We start from the raw sequence: 24,245 nt of genomic DNA, 5'->3' as shown, positions 1-24,245 counted from the left end.
CTCAATCTTGCAACCTGGACCGCATGACCTCCTGAACCCAGTCAGCCTGGGATCCGGGCCAGCCGCAGGTCCTCGACCCCCTAGATGGGAGAAGAAGCACAATCAGGCCACGTAGGCCTTGGCAGCAAGTCTGGAAAAAACCAAACCCATGTACGCCAGACCAGGGTCTTCTGGAACCATCGCGGAAGTCTGGAAGGACTTTGCCAAATCGACTGTCGCCGAGGGACGAAGAAACTGCGAGCCGAAAGGGAGGAACCCTGACTGCGACAAAGGCCCTCACCCCTGACAGCGCCAAACAGGCGATCCCCCTGAAAAGGGAGATCCATTAAGACCTTCTTAGAAGTTTGATCAGCAGACCAACACTCCGGTCAAGTGGACTCCGGTCAACCACCGCCAAAAAACGACAAGGTGTTATACAAAGGGAGCCTCGACCAGCGCGGCATCGCAAACAAAATGCAGCCCCTGCGCCAGCTGGTCCAACAGCTACCCCAGAGCAAGAGGGACATGCCCCACACCAAATTGCGGTGTTGGGACTCCGCCCATCAGGCAGAGTCTGCGTGGCAAGGGCAAACATGAACACTGGTCCCAGTGCAGCTACGCCAGGGAGCACAGAGTGCAGGCCACAGCCCGCGCCATCCTATCCCCTAAGTCCTTAAAGGACGGGGATTCCTCCGCCGGAACAACGATAGTCCCATTCAGCTAGAGAGCGTACGTCCACCAAAGGCGGAAACAGTCCTCTGTACCAGAGACTCCCCCAAAAGGGCAATGGCTAATGGCTGCTTAGACATCCCAGGAGAACGTCTCAGACGGTTCCACTCCTACATGAGCAGAGCAGCCAACAAAATGAGCAGCTCCAGGTGGCATGTGAGTGCCAGAGGCCACCTGCGCCCTGGGCGCAGCCGCCGCTGCGACCCCCAAATTGCAGGGTGCCACGCACCGAAAACAGCCAGTGCGTCCACCAGCGCCTGACGCGGCAGGGGAGGTGGAAATGTCATCCTCATCATCCAAGGAGACAGGGCGCGAGGTAACAGACCCAGCAGGGAGGCCCATGTCAGGCCCACGCCTGCGGAGCCTGAGCCAGACTCAGACTCCGAGACATCAAAAGAGGCAGGGGTAGGTGGAGAAAAGTTTTAGCGCACCTACCACCACCCCCCGGGCCCAAATGCGCCCGAACGGCCGAAAAGGCATAGACGGACAGTGGAGATCCGGAAGGCCCTGCGGCCTCCGTGAGGGGGTCAGGTGGGAAAAAATGGCCCGCAGGGTCCATACTGAACCTGAGGAACCCGCCAGCAACTTTAAAAAAAAAAGAAAAAATGAAAACAATTACAATATTTTTTTAAAAACAGACCCACAGCGCTACAGCGCCCCCCAGAGGTCAGGCACGCGCTAATGGACCCCCACAGAGAGGGAGAGACCACCCTCAAGACTCACTGTCTCCTTCAGGCACTCCCATCGGCCTTCACTGCAAAAAATCTCCAGCAAAATGGCCGAAAACGGGTGTACCAAGATGGCCGCCTCCATAGAAGCAGACAGAAACTACAACAAAATGGCGGTGTAACGTGAGATTTACCTACCCCGTGAGAAAAACCTACCTTCGTCACTTCCGGGCAGGAACAGCTGAGCAGCGCAGCACTGCGCATGCTCAGAGCCCCGGAAACCGAATGAAAAAGATAAGGAGCTGACTACTGGGCATGCGCAGTAGTATGACAGTATTAGGGTGTCCGTGAAAAAAAGCTACCCACGCGGCGGTGACATTAAAACAGCTGCCCGACAATATGAATCAACTCCGCTCCTTCCCCTGTCACTTCACTGATGTCGGCGAGTAAATATAAAAGCGGCTGGCGGGTCCGTTATGTATCTTCTCATACACCCGGCGGCGCTTTTAAATTTACTAGCCGACATCAGTGAAGTGTCAGGGGAAGGAGCGGAGATGATTCATATTGTCGGGCAGCTGTTTTAATGTCACCGCCGCGTTACAGACAATGAGGGTGCACCGGAAGTGACGAGGGTAGGTTTTTCTCACGGGTAGGTAATCCTCACGGAACACCGGCCCGCCCGAAAATTGCAGCATTTGGGGGCCTTTTGGGGGACCCCCCCAAACGCCCATCCGCACCATCCACTTCAGAAGAACCCCAGCAAGGGCCCCCCCTGCACAATCATTGAGTACTGCAGACAGTGCACACTTACCCGGCCCCCCATGCGGCCTACACACTAGGCCCCAGGCTCAGGTAGGCCCAAACAGTCCCCCACATGGGGGGGTAGACAAAAAGGGGGGGTCACAATAGGACAGAGGGAAACCCAGGAGTGCGAGGGTCCGACCATGCCAGGGAGAGGGCCCGCGTCCACCCCAGAATACGCCAGGGAGGGGGGGGGGGGGGGGTTGGACATTTACTCACCATACCGGGAACACAGGCGGGCGCCATCTCTTGACAGGACCCCATGCCACCAGAGTAGGGGGGCTATCGGCCAAATAGGAAAGCTGCGACATCAGCCTAGACCCTGTCGTGTGCGTCCTGGCGAGACGTTTAACTCGCGGGGCCAGTCCCCGTCCAGTGGGACTATGACGCAGCCGACCACGCGCGGAGCTAAGGCCTGTACGCGCTCGCTGGCCAGACTAGGGTGACCACTGGATATGGGGGTCCAGTCTGTCGCCCAGCCCGGCATAATTGCTTGAAGATCTCACAGGGAAAAAAGTTCCGGAGAAAAAAAGGCTAGCTAAAAAAAATTCTACATAAAAAAATACTTTATATATGCCAGGACCAGAGATCCCAGCAAGGAACTAGGTCCTTACTCCTGACTAGGCAGATTAAAACTGACATCCTATGCAGGAAGAGAGAGGGTGTTACCCTCCGGGACTGCCCATATGCGTAGCCAGAACTTTTCTGCCTAGTGTCCTACTCCTGTAGGGGCAGTATAACCCTACTGATATGAATCAGAGAGAACTGCGTCCGTCAATGAACGATAGAGAAAAGAGATATTTTGTAATTTCCGTTATAAAAAAGAAAAATTTAAAAAAAAAAAAGCCTCAAAATGTGTTCTGCTCTATGTCTTTGGTAAAAATATTCCAATAACCGTATAATAATTTTTTGTATCAAAATTATAGCGTCTACAGGCTATGGTATATATACTGGAATTTAGGCAGCTATTGACGCTATGCTGTAATGGCTGTGATCAGCCACTTATAGTGGTACTGTGAGTGGAGGGCAATATGGCACTAACAGACTTTATCTGGGAGGGTCACTAACTGAAAACGGACATCATTAGTGACACTAATACAGTGATAATACTGTTCACTGACACTGTACTAATGACACTGGCTGGGAAGGGGTTAACATTTTGGAGCAATCAAGGGGTAACTATGTGCACAACAACGTGTAATGTGTGCTGCTTTTACTTTACTATCCCACATTGTACATACATCTTCATTCATGTTGTCTAGCGATGCAGATAAACATCAATCACAATGAAGGATGACTGCCAGCCCGTAAGAAATGGGAAGAAAAAAAATGAAAAAAAAAAAAAAAAACTTGCTTGCCTCACACCGAATGACATCCCCAGTTCTGCCCATAGCCTAAGTAAACAAAGAGGTGGGGTCACCCAGTGATGTCATTGACCATATGGGGAAGAGTCTACTCAGGGTGTCTAATATTGACCATTGAGGAGTAATATGTGAAGTAAGATATTTGGAAGGCTGGCTTGGTAAAAGACATAGATCATTTAAGACCTGATTAAAGGGGATGTAAAGGCAGAGGGTTTTTTTTTATCTTCATGCATTCGATGCATTAAGACAAAAAGCCTTCTGTGTGCAGCAGCAGCAGCAGCAGCCCCAGCATCCCTAATATTTATCTGAGTCCCATCTCTATCCAGCGATGTCCATGAGTGCCTTGGCTGTCTGTGACTTCCTGATTGGCTGATACAGAGCAGTGGGAGCCAATGGCCAAACAAAGTCAGTTAGCCAATTAGGAGAAAGAGAGGGCAGGGCCGAACCCGGGCTCAGCATCTGAATGGATACACAGAACTGCAGCTTGGTTCGGGTGCCCCCATAGCAAGCTGCCTGCTGTGGGGGCACTTAACAGAATGAAGGGACCAGGAGAGCCGAAAAGGGACCCGAGACTTTACAATCACTTTAAACACTTCTGGACCAAAGATTTTCCCCCTTAATGACCAGGCCATATTTTAACTTTCTGCAATATAACATTCCTAATAAAAAAAAAATTAAAAATCAAATTTTTTCATAATTTTAGGCTAATTTGTATTCTGCCACATATTTTTGGTAAAAAAATTCTTAATAAATATTTTGATTGGTTCGTGCAAAAGTTATCTAGGGGAAAAATTTATGTTTTTTTTTTTTCTAGTAATGGTGGCGATCAGCGATTTTTAGCAGGACTGCGACATTGCGGAGGACAGATCGGACACCTGACATTTTTGACAATTTTAGGGAGACCAGTGACATTTCTATAGTAATCAGTGCTACAAAATATGCACTATCACTGTACTCATGACACTGGCAGGGAAGGGGTAATCTGGGGGAGGATCAAAGGATGTTTTCTAACTGGGGGGGGGGGGGCTTATAAAATCAACAGCTCTGTGTTGATTGCTGAGAGAACAACGGTCTGCTGTGTTTATAACAGCAGACCGCCGTTCACTCTCCACAGACAGCAATCGCATTTGGCCACCGCATTTGGATCAGCTTTCCCACTGGCGAATGGGCGCGTGCGTCCCCTCCAGGATCGCTCCCGAGAACCGCCGTACAGGTATGGCGATTCACGGGAACCTGCCTACCACCGTATATCTGCAGCGGCTGGTCAACAAGTGGTTAAACTTACACAGTTATAAATTCAAGGTGATTTATTCTCAAACACACCAGGTGGAGGGCGATTACACAGAGTTTTGTTTGCTCTTGGAGAACAGAGAATACATTGGGCTCAATTCACAAAAATATCGCACCAAAAATAGTGGTAAATTAGCGCATGCGGGTGTTTACTAAAAATGTTATCAATTAAAAAAAAAAAAAACTATTAAAAACACCACATGCAATGTTCTTTTTACATTTAGCTGGTTGTTTACCACTTCCCCCGGTTGGACGTCATATGACGTCATTTATTTTGAGTAAAGATATCTGGATGATGCCTGCAGCTAAAAGGCATCATCCAGATATCTTTTTTTTCAGCCAGCCATTCCCTACATTATAAAAGCCATATCTCATGACCCTCAGAGGCCGGAAGCATGACATCACTTCTGGCTCTGGCAGATGTAAACACTGACATTTTTTTTTTTTTTGCTGGAAAGACTGAGATCAAATTTTTTTTTTTTTATATATATATCGTAGGCTTTCCAGCATATGAGAGATGTGGGAACTTATAGACCCCAGATCTCTCCATAAAAAGAGGACCTGTCATGACCTATTCTTATTACAAGGGATGTTTACATTCCTTGTAATAGGAATGAAAGTGATCAAAAAAAAATTAAAGGGAAAGTGAAAAAATAGAATAAAAAAACAGAAGCAAACGCATAGGTAGATATCGCTGCAATCGTTGAAGGAAGAGCAATAATTCTACCGCTAGACCGGCTCTCTAACTTTGAACTGGTAACCTATAAAACATTTTAAAGCGTCGCCTATGGAAATGAGCTTACATGCAAGAAGAAAATGAATGATCCATTTTTCAAAGCTGCACAGCTTTAATATCTACTAGGGTTCCTTAACTACACCGACTATTTTCTGGAAAAGGAAAACTCAGCCTTTAACTGAAAGGAAAAAAACTGTTGCTGTAATTCTTTAAAAAGTGTTAGCTGGAGTTCAGCTTTAATTGGTTAGCCAAGTTCATCTAAATCTGCATCTCACACAACCCCCCCTCCCGAGACGGACAATGCGGCTGTCCAAAAGGTGTCCCGGTAGCTCCTCCAGTGCATTAGTAAAGTGGAGACAACCTAAGGCAAGAAGTGTGTTACTGGCAGGATTACCAGGTGAAGAGAAAGCCACTGCATTTAGGGATTGGTAAGCTGCAATATAATGGCAATATAGGAAAGAAAAAAAATAAAAAAATTACTTCTACTTTACACAACTGAGAATAATGTACCACAAATAATATAACCTTCATTCATTAAAGAACCATCCAAGCGTTACCTACCAAGGGGGGCCATTTACGTTATTCATTGTAAATCAGTCTAGTCTAGAGGACAAAAAGAAAAAAGATAGATGTAAAAAGCATTAAACTATTTTTTTAAGCAACAATAAGTTTAAGAACAACATTTTCATAGCCATGCTATAATAGGGAAGATTTCTTTAATTGCGACCAAATCAAAGAGAAGTTGGTAACAAGTAGTACATGAGTAATATATAAGTACAATATAACTACATTCCAACAGATGTAACTGGGGCAGGAAGGAACACACAGAAAAAAGAAAAAAATGGATTTTTGTAATTACCGTAAAATCCTTTTCTCTGAAGTTCGACAGACGCAGCTCCATATCTCTTTAGACCATTAGGTTATGCTCCTCCAATAAGAAATAGGCACTAGTCAGGAAAAAGCTTTACCACGCCTATGGGGGTTGTTCCTGCAGGCATAGACCCGCACACTCTGCTACAGTAGTCAGTTTCGTTGCAAGCAGTGTTTAGAAGACAAAAAACCCCATTCACTTCAGAAGCAGAGGGGTGGGTGCTGCGTCTTTCGATGAACACACAAAATCCACCTTTGACACCAGGCTTTCCAAGACTGATGTAAGCCCAGACTGGGGCTGTGACCCAGAAGGTTCCGCAGCCACTCCTAGGGGTCTGTAGGTGAAATAGTACCCTGGGACTCCATTTTACCCAATAATGAAAATAGTGAAATGTCGCTTTAAAAAAAAAAAAAAAACAAAAAACAAAATCACGACCCTACCGCTAACTGCATGGTATACCTAATCCCAATCCAATACAATCTGCTAGCAGAGTAAGTGAGAAAACCTACAGAGGACCCCAGAAATCAATTACCAGACCACTCAGTTGACTGCCAGCAGGCTCTGTGAAAATGAAAGTAAAAAGTTCCTTCACAGGAAAGGACAAGCACAGCTTTCCGTGCCCTGTCCAGCATTGGGGAATATAAGAAAATGTCCGCCCCATGCATTCTGGACTATAACCTGCTAGCTGGCCAGGCTGGGAGACCGTAATGATATAGAATATCCAGTTCGAAACCACAGCCGGCTGTTGATTGTAGTTCTCCGGGAACTCTAGTGAAGAAAATCACAAAATAAAAAAAAAAAAACTTTCCCTATTAATAGCCAAGACCGAAGTCCCTGCAGGGAACTAGGTCCAAATCCTAAAACTAGGAAGAAACCATCTGACTACTGTAGCAGAGTGTTGTGGGTTATGCCTGCAGGGACAGCCCCCATAGGCTTTTTCCTGCCTAGTGCCTATTCCTGATTGGAGGAGCATAACCCAAAGGTCTAATGAGATATGGAGCTGCGTCTGCCGATGAACGATAAATGCAGTTTAACCTTTTCTAACTATTAAAACTGTATGAATCTTTGTCCCCATTGCAGGGATTTCCAATAACACTGATTGCACTAAAACCTGACAGAGAATATAACCCTTCTCCAATCCATCCAAAATGACATTACATTTTTAGCTGGAGCTGGGATTTAAGTTGATGGAGCCTAGAGCAGACACCAATAAGTACAACAGTGGTCAGACCAGGCTTCAAAACTAGCTGATAAAGGTTTCCCTAAAGGCAATCATCTAGTTTGTTGTTCGTCTGCCAAACAGATAACGGAATTTTTACAAAATCTTACCGTAAAATTCCTTTCTCTGAGTCCTCTGACAGTCGCCGCCCACTCATACAGTCATCACTTATGGGTATTGGCCTCTTATCCACAGGAGCAAGCTAAGCTTAAGACTTGTTAAAACACAAAACAATTTGCATAGACACACCTGTAGGGGGCTGTCCCACTGGTCCAATACCCCCCTGCTATCAGCATTCCCAACTCAGTTTTGTAGCAAGCAGTAATTAGTCCAAGAACCCCACAAAAGAGGAGCGGGGGCGGCGACTGTCAGAAGACTCCGAGAAAGGAATTTTACGGTAAGATTTTACAAAAATTCAGTTTTCTCTTACATCCTCTGACAGTCGCTGCCCACTCATGCAGTCACCACTTATGGGATGTCCCAAAGCAGTGTAGACATGAGGGGTGGGAATCGCAACCGCCACAAAGGCAACGCAGCACCCAGGTCAGAGAAAGGAACCTTATCTGAACCAGAAAGGTAAAAACGCTGGGTAACAGAAAAGCTCAACAGGAGCAAACAAACCCAGGAAAGCAAATCAACAAAGGGGAAACAAACCCAACAGACGGAGACAGGCTAATGCCATGTCCCCCTCAAGGCACTGCCGCGCACAGGACCTTGCGGCCAAAGGAGGCATCTGCCGATGCCAAAACATCAAGTTTGTAAAATTTGGAAAAAGTGTGCACGGACGACCAAGTCGCTGCCTTGCACACCTGGGCCACCGAAGCTTGATGCCAGAAAGCCCATGACGCACTCACCGCTCTGGTAGTGCGCCTTGACAAGGAAGGGCGGTACCCGTTCCCTTATCGAATAGGCCTGTACAATCGTCTGTCTGATCCATTTTGAAATGGTTGCCGCAGACACAGCCATACCCTTCCAAGGGCCCTCGGGAAGGACAAACAGAGAATCCGACTTCCTGAAGGATTCAGTGGACGACAGGTACACCCTGATCGTCCAGACTACATCCAAGGAATGCAAGGCAAACTCCTTAGGATGTTTAGGATTCGCACACAGCGAAGGCAAGACAATGTCCTTGTTAACATGAAAATCGGATACCACCTTAGCAAGGAAAGATTGGGGAGGACGCAAGACCACCTTATCCCTATGAACAACCAGGTAAGAAGAGCAGCAAGACAGGGCCGCCAACTCCGACACTCTGCAGGCAGATGTGATCGCCACCAGAAAGGCAACCTTCCGTGACAGCACAGGCAGAGGAATCTCCCTGATGTTCTCAAATGGAGGACGTTGCAAAACGGACAGGACCAAATTCAGGTCCCAAGGAGGCAAAAGGTGCTCTCCTAGGAGGAGCCAAATGACGCACCCCTTGAATAAAGGTGCGTATCAAAGAGTTTGACGCCAAAGGGCGCTGGAAAAGGATAGCCAGCGCAGACAACTGACCCTAACAGTGGTCAGCGCAGGACGCTGGTCCACACCAGATTGCAGGAAGGCTAACACCCTCGCCACCGAAAAGGAGCGAGCATTGAAACCCTGCGATTCACACCAGGCAAAATAAGCCTCCCAAGTATGGTAGTATATCTTACCGGACGAGGCCTTCCTAGCCTTGAGTAGGGTAGGAATGACCGCCAACGAGAGACCCCAATCTCTCAGGACCTGGCTTTCAACAGCCACGCTGTTAAAGCCAGCGACTGTAAAGCAGGATGGAAGATCGGCCCCTGAGACAGCAGATCGTCTCGTAACGTGAGCCGCCACGGAGGCTTGACGACCAGTTGCATGATGTCCGTGTACCAAGACCGGCACGGCCAGTCCGGGGCCACCAGAATCCCCAACTTCGGTTCCGAGACCAACCTTCGAAGGAACCTGGACAACAACTGAATCGGGGGGAAGGCATAAATCAGTAGATACCGATTCCAAGGCACCACCAGCGCATCCGAGGCTTCTGTCCGAGGATCAGAGGATTGCGCATTCTTGCCACGAACCTTCCCAACTTGTTGTTTTGACGAGACGCGAACAAGTCCACATCAGGGGACCCCCAACGCGCACACAGCATCTGAAACACCTCCGGGTGTAAGGACCAAACAGGCTAAAACAGGACTTGAGCCAAGGAAAAATGGTTGCCAATAGAAAGCTACATAGTTAGTGAGGTTGAAAAAAGACATCAGTCCATCCAGTTCAACCTATGATGTGTGTGTGTGTTTGCTTTTAACCGTACATTGTATCCCCCTATATGCTGTGGTCTCTAAGGTGCCCATCTAATAGTCTTTTGAAACTATCTGCTCCCTGCCGATACGACTGCTTGTGGAAGAGAATTCCACATCCTTACCGCTCTTACAGTGAAGAACCCCTTACGCACTTTAAGGTTAAACCGCCTTTCCTCTAGTTTAAGTTAATGGCCACGTGTCTTATTGTATCTCCTTTCTCTGAATAGTTTGTTCCTTATGCTAGGGTCGCCAGTACAGTATTTGTACATTGATATCATATCCCCCCTCAATCGTCTTTTCTCCAGAGAGAATAAGTTCAGTGATTGTAGCCTTTCCTCATAGCTGATGTCCTCCATTCCCCCTAATTATTTTTGTTGCCCTTCTCTGTACTTTCTCCAGTTCCAGCACATCCTTCCTGAGGACCGGTGCCCAGAACTGGACAGCATACTCCAGATGTGGCTGGACCAGAGTCTTGTAGAGTGGGAGAATAATCTCTTTATTTCTGGAGTGAATCCCCTTTTTTATACATCCCAGTATTCTGTTGGCTTTGCTTGCAGCGGCTTGGCATTGCATGCCACTGCCAAGCCTGTTGTCTACCAGTACCCCGAGGTCCTTTTCCATCCTAGACTCACCCAGAGGTTTCCCCCCTAGTGAGTAGCTTGCTTTCTGGTTTCTGGCCCCCAGGTGCATTACTTTACATTTTTCAACAATAAACCTCATCTACCATGTAGTTGCCCACCCCGTTATTTTGTTCAGGTCTGCTTGCAAGGTTTCCACATCCTGCATAGAAGATATTGGCAAGCCTAGTTTAGTATCATCTGCAAATACTGAGATTGTACTCGATATCCCCTCCTCTAGATCATTTATGAATAAATTAAACAAGATTGGTCCCAGGACAGAACCCTAGGGGACCCCGCTTTCCACACCCGCCCAATCCGAGTAATCCGAGAAAGCAATGGGGAGGCTCCGGGAAAATGGCCACCGAGCACATGCACAAATACATTGCCACACTAAAGATGGTGCCCGAAAGGGCGCGATACACTACAGGGAAAATGGCTGCTGAATGCCCTTACTGAAGCCAAAACAGCCTGCCCACACCCAAAATGGCGGCCCCGCAATTTTGCACCGCAGCGGCCCCCACAAGCATGCCTGCACCTCCAAAATTACACCAAACAGTGCTGAGGGGTTCAGGGACCCCCACAACCCACCACAGCGCGGCCTGGCCGCAATAGCGCCCCCGCAGGGACCGGGAGGAAAACACGGGGCCCAGACACACAGACATGAGGGGGATAACAGAGACTCCAAGCAGACTGCCATCCCCATGACAGAGGCCCCACATACACCCCCGGACATACAAGGTCACAGACAGAGGTGGTAGCATGGTACTTACCGATCCAACGAAGGCATGGGTGCCTCTCTGCGATGGGAATCCTCCCACCCCTGGTGGTGGGGGTGCCATCAGCCAAACAGGACTCTAGCAACATGCGGCGTACCGCAGTTGAGACATCCTAGCGAAGTGGCCACTTCACTGGCTTTTGTCCCTGAGGATAGGGACAGGTAGTTTGCGAGGCCAGGGCGTACACATAGCCTGCTAAACGCTCAATGGCGAGCTGGGATTCCGTAAGGCTCTAGTACAAGCAGTCCGATTCCCAGTTCCGCAAACGCTGTAATCTTCCGAAGTCTGACTAACTAAGCGCAGGAATAAATAAAAAGCTAGCAGTGTAAAGAAAAAAACACTTCGCAGAAACAAAATCAGAAGAAAAGGCTGGGACTGTAGACCCAGCTAAGGGAAGCCTATCTTACTCCTAACTAGGCAAAAGACAAACTGGGTTGGGAATGCTGATAGCAGGGGGGTATTGGACCAGTGGGACAGCCCCCTACAGGTGTGTCTATGCAAATTGTTTTGTGTTTTAACAAGTCTTATGCCTAGCTTGCTCCTGTGGATAAGAGGCCAATACCCATAAGTGATGACTGTATGAGTGGGCGGCGACTGTCAGAGGGCGTAAGAGAAATTCTAGTTTCAATAGGTCAGTGATTTGGAATAAAGGTTTCCAACTTTCCGGGTAAAAAAAAAAAAAAAAAACACACCCTTGTGATCTTTTCTATTAAGGACATTAGCAAAAGGCCAATTTTTTTTTTTTTTTTTTTTACAGTTAGCAACTCACATCTAGAACAAGACGTGCAGATTTTTTTTAATATCTTGGTTCACACTAGTGTGACTTGAAAGTTGCACGATTTCCAGGGTGACTTTGAAATGCGACTTTACTCTCTCTGACACTCAAGTCGCATCAAAGTAGTGCAGGAAAGGACTTTTCAAAGTTGCTGTCACTTTAACCACTGCCAGGCCAGGTCAATTCTGGCATTTCTGCTCTACATGTAAAAATCATCTTTTTTTTTTCTTAGAAAATTACTCAATCACTCAGAGCCCCCAATCATTATACAGTGGGTTTAGAAAATAATCACTCCCTTTAACATTATCACATTTTGTTGCTTTGCAGCCTAAAATGAAGAAACATTTTTTTTTTTTTTTTTTTTTAATTCAGCTGTATTTACTAGTGCAAATTATAACATCCAAGTGAAAGATATGACACCAACATGTTAGAAAAAAAAAACCTTAGTTACTTACCGGTGACGGTATTTCTAAGAGCCTTTCGGGACAGCACCTGGAGAGAGCGCAGCTCCACCCAATTCACAGGAAACACTGCAAGATAAAAACTCCTCCTCTTCCACCATGCCTCAGTCATTTAGAGTAACCTCCGACATGCTGGAAAAAATAGAACATAAACAACTACCGCAGGTTAAACATTTACAAAAGATTATAAACAAAAAACCAGGGGGGGTAGCTGCTGCTGTCCTGAAAGGCTCTTAGAAATACCGTCACCGGTAAGTAACTAAGGTTTTCTCAGGTCACCTTTCAGGACAGCACCTGGAGAGGATAAGCAAGTAACTTACACTTAGGGTGGGACCACTGCCTGCAGAACCTTTCTGCCGAAGGCTTGATCCTGAGCTGACAACAAGTTCAACCTGTAGTATCTAAGGAAGGTTGAGAAACTGGACCAGGTAGCTGCCTTGCAGATCTGTTCAGGCGAAGCACCGGCCCATTCAGCCCATGAGGTTGCCACAGACCTTGTGGAATGTGCTAGAATGCCTTCTGGAGGTTCTTAACCTTGAGCTACACAAGCTTGCTCAATAGCCCCTCTGAGCCATCTGCCTAGAGTGCTCTTAGATGCTTTTTCTCCTATGCGAGATCCCGAGAAGACAACAAATAATGCATTTGATTTTTTAAATTCTTTAGTTACGAGGAGGAACTGAAGCAAACATCTCCTCACATTCAATGTGTGAAAGGATTCCTCACGAGTATTCTTAGGAGTTGAGGAGAAGGTTGGTAACACAATTTCTTGTGACCTTGAAAAGATGAAGCAATCTTTGGAAGAAATGCTGGGTCTGTACGCAGCACAACTCGATCTGAAAAAACTGTCAGAAAGGAGTCTGACACTGAAAGGGCCTGAATTTCACTAATTCTTCTGGCCGAGGTAATAGCTATCAGGAAGATAGTTTTCAAAACCAAATTCTTCAGAGAAGCCTCTCTAATTAAAGTCTCTTGGGACAATGTCCTTTCGAAAAAACTGAAAGAGCCGCCACTTGCGTTTTTAGAGTGCTGGCTGCCAGTCCTTTCTCCATTCCTTCATGGAGAAACTTCAGCACTGAAACTAACTTTTAATCTCAAAGTTGTTGCTGGAACACCAGGAGTTATACTTTTACCAGACTTTCATATAAATGTCCCTGGTCACCTTCTTTCTACTGGAGAGAAGGGTAGAGATGACCTTTTCCGACAGGCCTCTGGCTCTTAGGAGGCCTTCCTCAGAAACCACACTGTCAGTTGTAGACGGTCAAACTCCGGATAAATCAGGTTCCCCTGTGTTAGTAGATCTCTCCTGGATAGGAGCTTCCAAGGAGGCCGTGAGGCCAGATTCACCAGGGGAGCAAACCAAGGCCTTTTTTGGTCAAAAAGGTGTGATCAGGATTAAACTTGTCTTTTCCTCCCTGAAATTCTTGAGAACTAATGGGATTAGTTGAAACGGAGGAAATGCATAAGACAAAGGGAAGTCTCATGGATGAGCTAGAGCATCCAAGCCCCAGGCCTGATCTTCCCTGTGGGGGGAAAAGAATCTTTGGACCTTGGCGTTCTGTTGACAAACAAACAGATCTATCTGGGGAAGTCCCCAGGCTTCCACTATCTCCAAAAATACTTCCTGGTTCAGACTCCATTCTGATTCCAGTACTTTTCTTCTGCTCAGTAAAACTGCCAGAAGATTTTGTGATCCCTTTAGGTGAACAGCTGTCAAGGAGGCAAGATTTTTCTCCGCCCAGGAGAGCTGGATTGCCAGATATGAAAAGCAGCCTGCTTCTTGTGCCTCCTTGTTTTGACACGTAAGCTACCACTGTCATGTTGTCCGAGAGAACTTGGACATGATGGCCCTTGACTGCCTGTTGAAAAGACCAAAGACCTAGGAAAATGGCTTTCAACTCCCGCTGTGTTGGATGACCTCCTGGCCTTGTTTTGGACCATGTCCTTTGCATTGTCCGACCATCTAAGTGGGCTCCCCAGCCCCAGGCACTGGAGTTCATGGTCAGAAGTTTGTCCGGATGGAAGGACCACTGCAGACCGTCTTCCAGATTTCTGGAATTCCCCCACCACCACAGAGACCTTTTTGCTTTTGTGGAAATTTTGACAAATTTCTCCAGAGGGTCCAGATGTGACCATTTCTGCAAAATGTCTCTTTAGAGGAGGCGAGAATGTAGCCTTGCCCATTGTACAGCAGGGATAGCAGCTGTGAGCAAGCCCAGAACTGCCATGGCTGACCTGACTAACATGATGATTGGTTTGCATCCGGGCCCCGGCATTCTGGGTCTTCACTATCTTCTCTTGTGTAAGAAGACTTTTTTGGAGGACAGAATCTATCCTGTACCCGAGAAGTTTTATCTGTTAGGATGGAATTAAACTGGATTTCTCCACATTCCTGAGCCACCCCAGACCCCTGAGGTGGTCCTGAGTCTCCTGAAGGTGTCCCAACGTCTGGCTTTTGGATTCTGCAAATATTAGCAGATCGTCTAGATATGGGACAATGGAAATACCCTTCAGCCTCAGAGACTCTAGGGCGTCTGCCATCACTTTGGTGAACACCCTGGGAGAGGATGAAAGACCGAAGGGGAGGGCTCTGAACTGCAGGTGCCAGACCGATTCCCCCAGATTTACTGCCAGCCTCAGAAACTTCTGGTAGTCTCGATGTATTGGGATGTGTAAATAAGCAACCCTCAAATCCAGAGATGCCAAAAAGCAGTTTGGGAACAGCAGCTTGGTCCCCGAGTAGATGGTGTCCATCCTGAAATGTTTGTACCTGATAGATCTGTTTAGAATCTTCCGATTCAAGATCATCCGATACTTGCCTGAGGGTTTCCTTACCAGAAAAATGTGTGAATAAAAACCCACGGCCTTGTTACTCCTTGGGAACTTGAAAGAGTACTTCCTGTTGAATCAGCTCGTGCCACAGAGACATGATTGAGGAAGCTTCACCACCCAAGGTGAAGAAACAACTCTTGAGTCTGGTGCCTTAGACCACTCGGCCATGCTGACAAGACATTCCGGATCCCTTGAGAGTAACAAAAAATCTGCTTGGAGGAGTCTCCAGGAACTCCAGCATGTATCCCTAAGCCACAACATTCTTTACAAAGGGGCTTGCGGACACTTCTCACCGTGGGAGGAACCCTAAAAGTCTTCCCCCCACTGGAAGGCAGCTGTCACTTGCTTTGGGTCTGCTTGTCAGGAGGTAAAGAGAATTCCACTTTTTCCCTTACCTTTCTGAGAGGCCCATCTGGGTCTCTGGTCCTGTTCATGCTTTTTGTTGGATTGCGGGATAGGACGAAATCCCTTGCTTGGGATCGATTTCTTTTTGGATGGAAAGGCTCTTTTTATCTGCCGTTCTGTCAAAGAATTGTTTTTAATTCAGGCCCAAAAGCAAGTCACCAGAAAAGGGCAAACCACAAAGTTTGGCCTTAAAGGCTGAAACTCCCGACCAATTTTTCAACCAACTGCCCTTCGAGCAGAGTTGACGAGGGCTGCCGCCTGGCAGACATTATGATCGTTTCAGCAGAAGCCTCAGCCATGTATTTACTGCTTTTAGTATCAGCAGGAAAGACTCCAGGAGATCTTTCCTTGATGCACCAGCCTCCATATGTCCCTTGAGCTGGTCGAGCCACCACTCTAGATTTCTGGCTACGACCGTGGAGGCCATGGCCGGCTTTAGGCTGGATGTAGTAGAATTCCAAGCCTTCTTAAGGAGAGAATCTGCCCTTTTATCCATGGCGTCTTTAATATCCCCATATCCTCAAATGCCATCTGTGCGACAAGACACCTGTGAGAAAACCGCCTCTGGGTTTTTGTGTTCCACAAATGTGTCTGATCCCCTTCAAAGGGAAACCTCCTTTTTAGAGATTTTAGAAAAGAAAGAGACCCCTCTGGGTCCTTCAATTCATTTCCAAAGGACCCTGTAAGGACCCTATGGCCCGGAAAGACCCTTTCCATTATGGATAGCCATTTCAAACGTGGAATAAATCGCTCCCAGATCTTTAACAATTTATATCTAGAGTATTCAGCCACTCTGAAATTTTTGAGGAACAAGAGCACATTCGCCCTTTCTTCCTCTGAAACACTTAATACAGTGATTAGAAGTGCACCGATTGTTTGGTAATCTGAGGATAGGGTGCCATAAATGGATAAATTCACTATTCAGCTGAACAGTCTCTTTATAATGACACACAGCTGTGAGCACACAAGGTGTTATCATGGTTGGGCCTTGAACTCATGCCTATGAGCATCGACCACACCCAAAGAAATTACTACTGCAAACTGCAGAGGGGTTTCACCAGGAATCTCTTAAGTGGGTTTTAACACAAAGGACACTTCCTTCTTGGTGTTGGGGCTCTGGTTTTCACTGTGGCTTTAACCTAATAAACAGAGAAGCCACCATGAATCCCCATGAAGCATTTAAGAAAACCACCACTCTAGTGATTAACAAAGCAGTGACCCACTTTAAAAGTAACAAGATTCCCAGAAACATATCCTGCAAGACCGAGAACTGTATACTCAGTAACTGCAGGGCAGGACTCCCAAGGAGGCAAAACAGAAAACCCAATAAAGCTCAATAGTAAGGGAAAGAGGCACCACTGTACCTCTCCTACCTGAGCCTGGCCGGTGCTGACGGTGCCTGCTTCCACCGATGCTGCAATCCTTTCTTCCATGTCAGAAAAGGTGCAGCGTGCTGACAGATTCTCTCCGAATGTTTGTACATTCAAATGCTGCTTTCCCGCGTCCCCCGCTGTGGACCGGAAGCACCGACCTTCGACCTGCCTCCTGACCCCTGCGAATGCGGCCGGAGCTAGAGCCGTCACGCCCCCTCCGGAAGTCTCGTCCACCGGAACTGACGCCACGCGTCCCCGGGATCAGAGTCCGAAAAATGCGGGAAATTTAAACGAAAAAACGATTCCCCGCCTGCTGCCGGTTAAGCAGCCGAACCGCGGACCCCCGACACCCGGACAAGGATCTTCCGAAAGGTCTCTGCTCCCCTGAGCGAGAGAGGTCAGTGGCTCCGGAGCGTACCCCCTTTGTACTCAGGGAGGGGAGCTGGGATGGTCCTCGATATACAACAAAAATGGGCATCAAACTTTTCCTCTCCCCCTGGAGAGAGCGCAGCCCTTCCACCAAGCTCCTGCAATGCTTCCACCATGGAGGAGGAAACACAAATGACTGAGGCATGGTGGAAGAGGAGGATTTTTTATCTTGCGGTGTTTCCTGTGAATTGGGTGGAGCTGCGCTCTCTCCAGGTGCTGTCCTGAAAGGCGACCTGAGAAAAAAAAAGAAGAAAAATTCTAAAAAATTATCACTGGGTTAGAAAAAGGATCACCCCCTTATGTTATTTTGTATGACCACATTTTTCTTAAATTACAGCCTATTTATAGTCTGTTGGGATATTCTCTACTATCTTTAAACTTCAAGACTTTGCAATATTTGCCCACTCTTCTTTGCAGAACTGATCAAATTCAGTTAAAATTTGATGGTGACAGTTTGTGGACTGCAGTCTTCAAGTCATTCCACAGATTTTCCATGAGGTAGTCTGATCTCTTACTAAGCAATGCAAGAATATTCACCTTTTTCGTCTTCAACCACTGTGTGGTCATTTTTGCTGTGTGCTTTGGGTCATTGTCATATTAGAAGGTAAACCTTCGTCCCATTGACAACCTTCTGGCAGAGTGCAGCAGATTTTCTGTAAGAATTTGATGGTATTTTGCCCCATCCATTTTTCTTCTATCCTGCCAAGTGCTCGAGTCCCTGCTACAGAGAAACACCCCCATACCAGGATATTACCACCTCCATACTTTACTGTAGGAATGGTGTTATTTGGATGGTGAGCTGTGTTGGATTTCTCCCAGACATATCGTTTAGTGTTGAGGCCAAAAAATTCAATTTTAATCCCACCTGATCACCTTAAAACACACCTTGAGAATTCTGAGGCCACATGGAAAAAGGTGTCATGATCAGAGAAGACTAAAATGGACTTAAAAAAATGAACACAAATGTTGGGGACCAGGCAGAATTTTTAATGCAAAGACAAGACATATAAGACATACCTGCCTATCCATCCCTGTACACTCAGCTCAGTGTAAAATGTTGGCAGTGCCAAGATGAATAAACTCCCACGCATGTGTGGGAGTGATGCAATTTCTACCTGGCCAATTAAAATGGTCAGAGATCAGAACCCAGAAGTCACCTGGACAAAGATGTAAGGAGCAGGTGGGGAGCTCTGGGATACCACAGCGTTGGAGTGAAGGTAAGTATAGTTCTACTTCTATTGGGAGTATCTCCCCAAAAATGACATTTTTGTTGCAGGGGATGCCTGAAATCTGACTTGTATCTTAGGAAGACTTCTGGGAAAATCGGTGAGCCAATCACACAAGCAGGAAATTATGTTTCTGGGGTGTGTTCGGTACACCATATGCAGAACACGTATGTCGTAATAATTATAACACTGGACTCAAAATTCTGTGGATTCAATGCCGTGGCCCTTTATTATAGGTATTCATTAAATTATTTTAACATTTACGGTAATATCCATCTTAAAATTTTCCACCACATTAAGCTCCGCTATTGCAGCTCGAGCTTATAAACATTACAACTTAAAGTTGTCTTAAAGCGGAGTTCCACCCAAAAGTGGAACTTCCGCTTTAAATAGTCCTAACCCCCTGACATGCTACATTTGGCATGTCATTTTTGGGGGGGAGCGGGTACCTAGTTTTGACATGTACCCGCTCCCACTTCCGCTCGGAGCGCTGCGGCGCCCTGAGCGGAAGTTCTCCTCTCTCCCTCACTCCCTGCAATCTTCTGGGACATGTCAGAGGTCCCAGAAGATTGCCGGCCAATCACGACGCATAGCACAACTCGCGCATGCGCAGTGCGTACCCGGCTGTGAAGCCGCAAACTGTCACAGCCGGGTGCCCACATCAGTGATGCCGGCGCCGCGGATCAGAGAGGGAGAAGACGGCGCATCGCTGGACCGCGGGACAGGGGAGTGTGCGGTTAGGCTGGAACTCCGCTTAAAGGGGACAAGACCTCATAATTTGAGCCCCGACATGGGTGGGAGGACAGGATGTGCTTTTCTCTTCAAATCCCAACCGACTGCATCACTAATGATGCATTTTTCTTCTTTTATAGGGGTCAGCTCGTGTCAGGACCGTTGAACACAGCATGTGACTTTCAAAACACCAATCACAGGTAAGTACAAAAACTGACAGTTTATGTTCAACGTTTATAATGTCTGCCACCTGTCCCAAATGTGGGGGGGGGGGGGGCACGGAGACATTTTATGCCCCACCCTCCACTTTCATTCTGTGCACAGAACACCTCCAGGTAGCCATATTGCATTGCATTTTCAGAAAATTACAGCGGCTACAGATTGAAAGGAAAGGTAATAATATTCAATTAAAATATGGCATGTGTCACTGTTGTATACGCTATATTATGTTTTCTTTATTTGCCATTTTCTTTTCCCCACAAAAGTAGAGTTACCCTTTAACAAAAGAATGATCTTTGTCCTGCTGGTATTTAAATTGCTTAACAGGATAAGTTTAGCTAAAGATAGCTTGAATTACCACTTGCCTACTGGGTTCTTTCATACCCTTCCTGCCCAGGCCAATTCTCAGCTTTCAGCGCTGTCGCACAACACTGTACCCATATCAGATTTTTATCATTTTTTTCCATATAAAATAGAGCTTTTTTTTTTGTATTGAATCACCACTGGGTTTTTTGCTCAACAAATAAAAAAAGATCAAAAATTTGGGGAAAAAAAAAAAAAAAATGTTTTACTTTCGGTTTTAAAATACAAATACAGCGCATCCGAAGAGTATTCGCAGCGCTTCCACTATTTCCACATTTTGTTATGTTACAGCCTTATGCCATAATAAATTAAAATCAAAATTTTCCTCAAAATTCTACAAACAATTCCGCATAATGACAATGTGAAAGAAGTTTGTTTGAAATCTTTGCAAGTTTATTAAAAATAAAAAATAAACTTAAAAAAAAAAATCACATGTACATGCCTTTGCTCAATACTTTGTTGAAGCACTTTTGGCACCAATTACAACTACAAGTATGATTATGAAATTACAAGCTCGGCGCGCCTATTTTTGGGCAGTTTCTCCCATTCTTCTTTGCAGGACCTCTCAGCTCCATCAGCTCTGTAATGGTAATTGGTGCCAAAGGTGCTTCATACTTACAGTATGTACATGTGATTTTTTTCATTTTTAATAAATTTGCAAAGATTTCAAATAAACTTATTTCACGTTGTCATTATGAGGGAATGGTTTGTAGACAAATGAATTTAATCCCATTTTGGAATAAGGCTGTAACATAACAAAATGTGGAAAAAGTGAAGCATTGTGAATACTTTCCGGATGCACTGTAAGTCATTTTTCTTACTCACTGATGTGCGCTGACTAGACTGCACTGATGAGGCTACACTGATCGGCTCTGAGTGACAATGTTGGGACTGCACTGATAATCAGGGCACTGATGATCGGTGCCATAGGCGTGTGCGCACAGGGTGTGCCGGCTGTGCCTGGGCACACCCTAATCACCTAGTGCACATTAGCATTATTGCTCTGTGTGTGGGCATGGAGATGGGAAAGATCTCACTCTTACCAGCTCAGCCATAAGAGAAGTGCTAAAGCACTTCTCTTTCATTGTGCCAGCAGGGAGATGAATGCACCGGGGCCATATACATGTAGACACACACATGCATGTGTGTTTAAGATTTGAGGTGCACACCCTAATGCAATAGGCTGCGCACACCTATGATCGGTGCCCTATCAGTGTAAATGTGTCAATTTTCAGACTTGCCAGTTACGGACTCTCTTCTCCTCACACTGACAGCGCTTGAGGAAAGGAATGCCGATAAACAGCAAGTTTGTTTACATGTGATCAGCTGTGATCACACATGGTAAAGGGCTGCTGTGATTGTCAACTTTCTGGCAGAGGGCAGCAGATTTTGCTCAAGAATTTGTTGATCTGCGATCAGCTGTGTCCTAAAGACACAGTGATCACAGAGCACGTCTGATGCATGTTCTGGGAGGATGTCAATGGATGTCAGTTAGAGCTGCACGATTCTGGCCAAAATGAGAATCACGATTTTTTAGCTTGGAATAAAGATCACGATTCTCTGTGTAACAAAAAAAAAATTGGGATAACTTTACTGTTACGTTTTTTTTTTTATTCATTAAAGTCTAATAATTGTGTTTGAAAGACTGCTGCGCAAATACAGTGTGACATAAAATATTACAACAAACGCCATTTTATTCTGTAGGGTCTCTGCTAAAAAAATATATAAAATGTTTGGGGGTTCTAAGTACTTTTCTAGCAAAAAAAAATGATTTTTAACTTGCAAGCAACCAGTGTCAGAAAAAGTTCTAGTCTTTAAGAGGTTAAACTTCCTTTCTCCCTGGCAGAGGGAAGGAAAAGATACAATGTAATCATTTTGTTTATAGTTACTGGGAGACTGCTGATAGGTGTTTGCCAGGAGGCTTTTTTTTTTTTTTTTCCACAGCTGTTCTCTCTGCTTCCTCACAGCATGCAGCTATGCAAAGAATTGAGCATATGTCAGGCTTAGATCATCAGGGGGGGTGAATCGAGATCGCGATTTTCATACGATTAATCGTGCAGCTCTAATGTCAGTACAACAGAGTCACGCTGTAGCCATCTTGCTGTGTGGCGCGGTACAGAAGTGGTTCAAATACTCATCACAACTAACAAGGTATCGATTACTGTAGTAATGTCACTGGTCCCCCCCCCCCCCCCCAAAAGTGTAAAAAATGTCAGTTAGGGGTCCAATGTGTCCGCCGCAATGTCGCAGTCTGGCTAAAAATCGAAGAGTGCCACCATTAAAAATTAAAAATGACAAATCTTTCACGATACGATAACTTTTGCACAAACCAATCAAATTGCGCTTATTGCGTTTTTTTTAACCAAAAATAATGTAGCAGAAAACAAATTGGCCTAAAATGGTAAAAAATTTAGATTTTTATATTTTTTTGGGGGAATGTTATAAAGCAGAAGGTGAAATATATATATATATATATATATATATATATATATATTTTTTTATTTTTTTTTTTTTTTCAGAATTATCACAATTTTTTTGTTTATAGCGCAAAAAAAAAAAAAAAAAAAAAAAAAAAAAAAAAAAAAAAATCGCAGAGGTGATCAAATACCACCAAAAGAAAGCTCGTGGGAAAAAAGGACATCAATTTTATTTAGGTACAGTGTCGTACCACCGCCCAATTGTCCGTTAAAGTAACGCAGTGCCGAATCGCAAAATATGGCCTGGTCATTAAGGGGGCAAATCCTTCCGGTCCAGAAGTGGTTAAAGGCACACGGAACCGCAAGTTTTCTGCACCATGTTCTGGTGTCAACAAGCCCTAAGGCTTCTTTCACACGGTCTGCCTCCGCAAGCGGATCCGTGTTGCTCAGCGGGGATCGATCCGTGATCCCCGCTGAGCCGGGCGGATGACAGCTCCGTCTCCGCTTGCAGAGCAGAGAGGGAGGTGTCTCAGCACCCGCTGCCCTCTATGGGGGATCGGAGGAGAGCGGACCCTTTTGTCCGCTCTCATCAGATCCGCTCCGATTACTGAACGGATGGAAAAATAGGGTTTCCATCCGTCCAGATTTCAGCACAGGATCGGATGCGGATGGCAGCGGGTGTCAGTAGAGGTGACCTCCGCTGACACCCGCTGCCCCATAGAGCTGCATGGAGGATCCGATCAGATCCGCCTAAAAAACTAATAGGCGGATCTGATCGGACCGCCCATGTGAAAGAGCCCTTACACTGACACAATTACTAAAGAATACCTCAGCTAGTTACAATAATATCTTAGAAAAGCAGTACAGTATAATCCCAAATGTAATAAACTCTACTGGGACACTTTTTCACATCAACTATCATTCTTTAAACATAATTACATAAACACAAAGCAATAGTAAGCAATGGAACCAAAACAGAAAAATCCTAAAATACAGACCAGCTTGCAAATTATGCTGCAGCAACCTTTAATTTTGTGTAAGCAAGTCGTCATACAGAACACTACTGCAACTATCACACATACTTTAAAATAAAAGAAGAAGATCAAGATGTACGTTTTTATATGGTTAATGAAATTAGTGCTAAAATAGGCACAATACCTCTCTACCTGTCCCGCAATAGGATCCAGCAGTATTTTTCCTTTTTCTGTCTAGCTGCAATCTAACCATTTCCTTATTGGCAAAGCTATATAAACACTCCACAGTTTCTTTCTTCTGATGTCATACAAGGGAAAGAAGGCTTAGTTTCAGTTTCATTTTTTCAAAAACAAAACCTTTCAGCTGTTTGTGCCACATCTACAGCACAAAGCTAATTAATAGTTAACCCTTTCTATTCATCATCTGTACTGAATTCAGACAGTTTGCAAAATGTAAAATCATAAACATAATTGCAGGGAAAAGAAAACATTTTTACCTGCATGATTAAGGCTGGATTCACACCCGAGCTGAGCAATTTTTAGAGAACTGCAGACGGTTTTGGCTCCATGCACACTAGCTTAACCACTTGAAGACCAAGCCTTTTCTGACACTTTTTGTTTACAAGTTTAATAGTATTTTTTGCTAGAAAATTACTAATAAACCCCCAAACATTATATTTTTTTAGTAGAGACCCTAGAGAAAAACATGGCAATAGTTGCAAGTTTTAATGTCA

At 45.6% G+C, this 24,245-nt stretch overlaps 1 protein-coding gene across 2 annotated transcripts in view; it reads right to left on the bottom strand.

Annotated features, from left to right (window-relative positions):
* TRANK1 (tetratricopeptide repeat and ankyrin repeat containing 1) overlaps window positions 1-23,785 on the bottom strand; it is a 338,849-nt gene extending 315,064 nt beyond the window's left edge. For both annotated transcript variants that reach the window (XM_082258385.1, XM_082258386.1), the window contains exons 1-2: window positions 23,696-23,785; window positions 6,129-6,170 (exon numbers count right to left, since the gene is read on the bottom strand). In XM_082258385.1, the coding sequence (XP_082114511.1) occupies window positions 6,129-6,154 (26 nt within the window). In that variant the 5' untranslated portion in view covers window positions 6,155-6,170; window positions 23,696-23,785. The remainder of the gene's footprint in view (window positions 1-6,128; window positions 6,171-23,695) is intronic.
* Window positions 23,786-24,245: the final 460 nt, after the last annotated feature.

The sequence above is a fragment of the Pelophylax lessonae genome (assembly GCF_965119305.1).
Source record: "Pelophylax lessonae genome assembly, chromosome: 5".
Classification (NCBI taxonomy): domain Eukaryota; kingdom Metazoa; phylum Chordata; class Amphibia; order Anura; family Ranidae; genus Pelophylax; species Pelophylax lessonae.
Note: the sequence above shows the minus strand (reverse complement) of the source record. Positions and strands in the feature narration are given on the sequence as shown.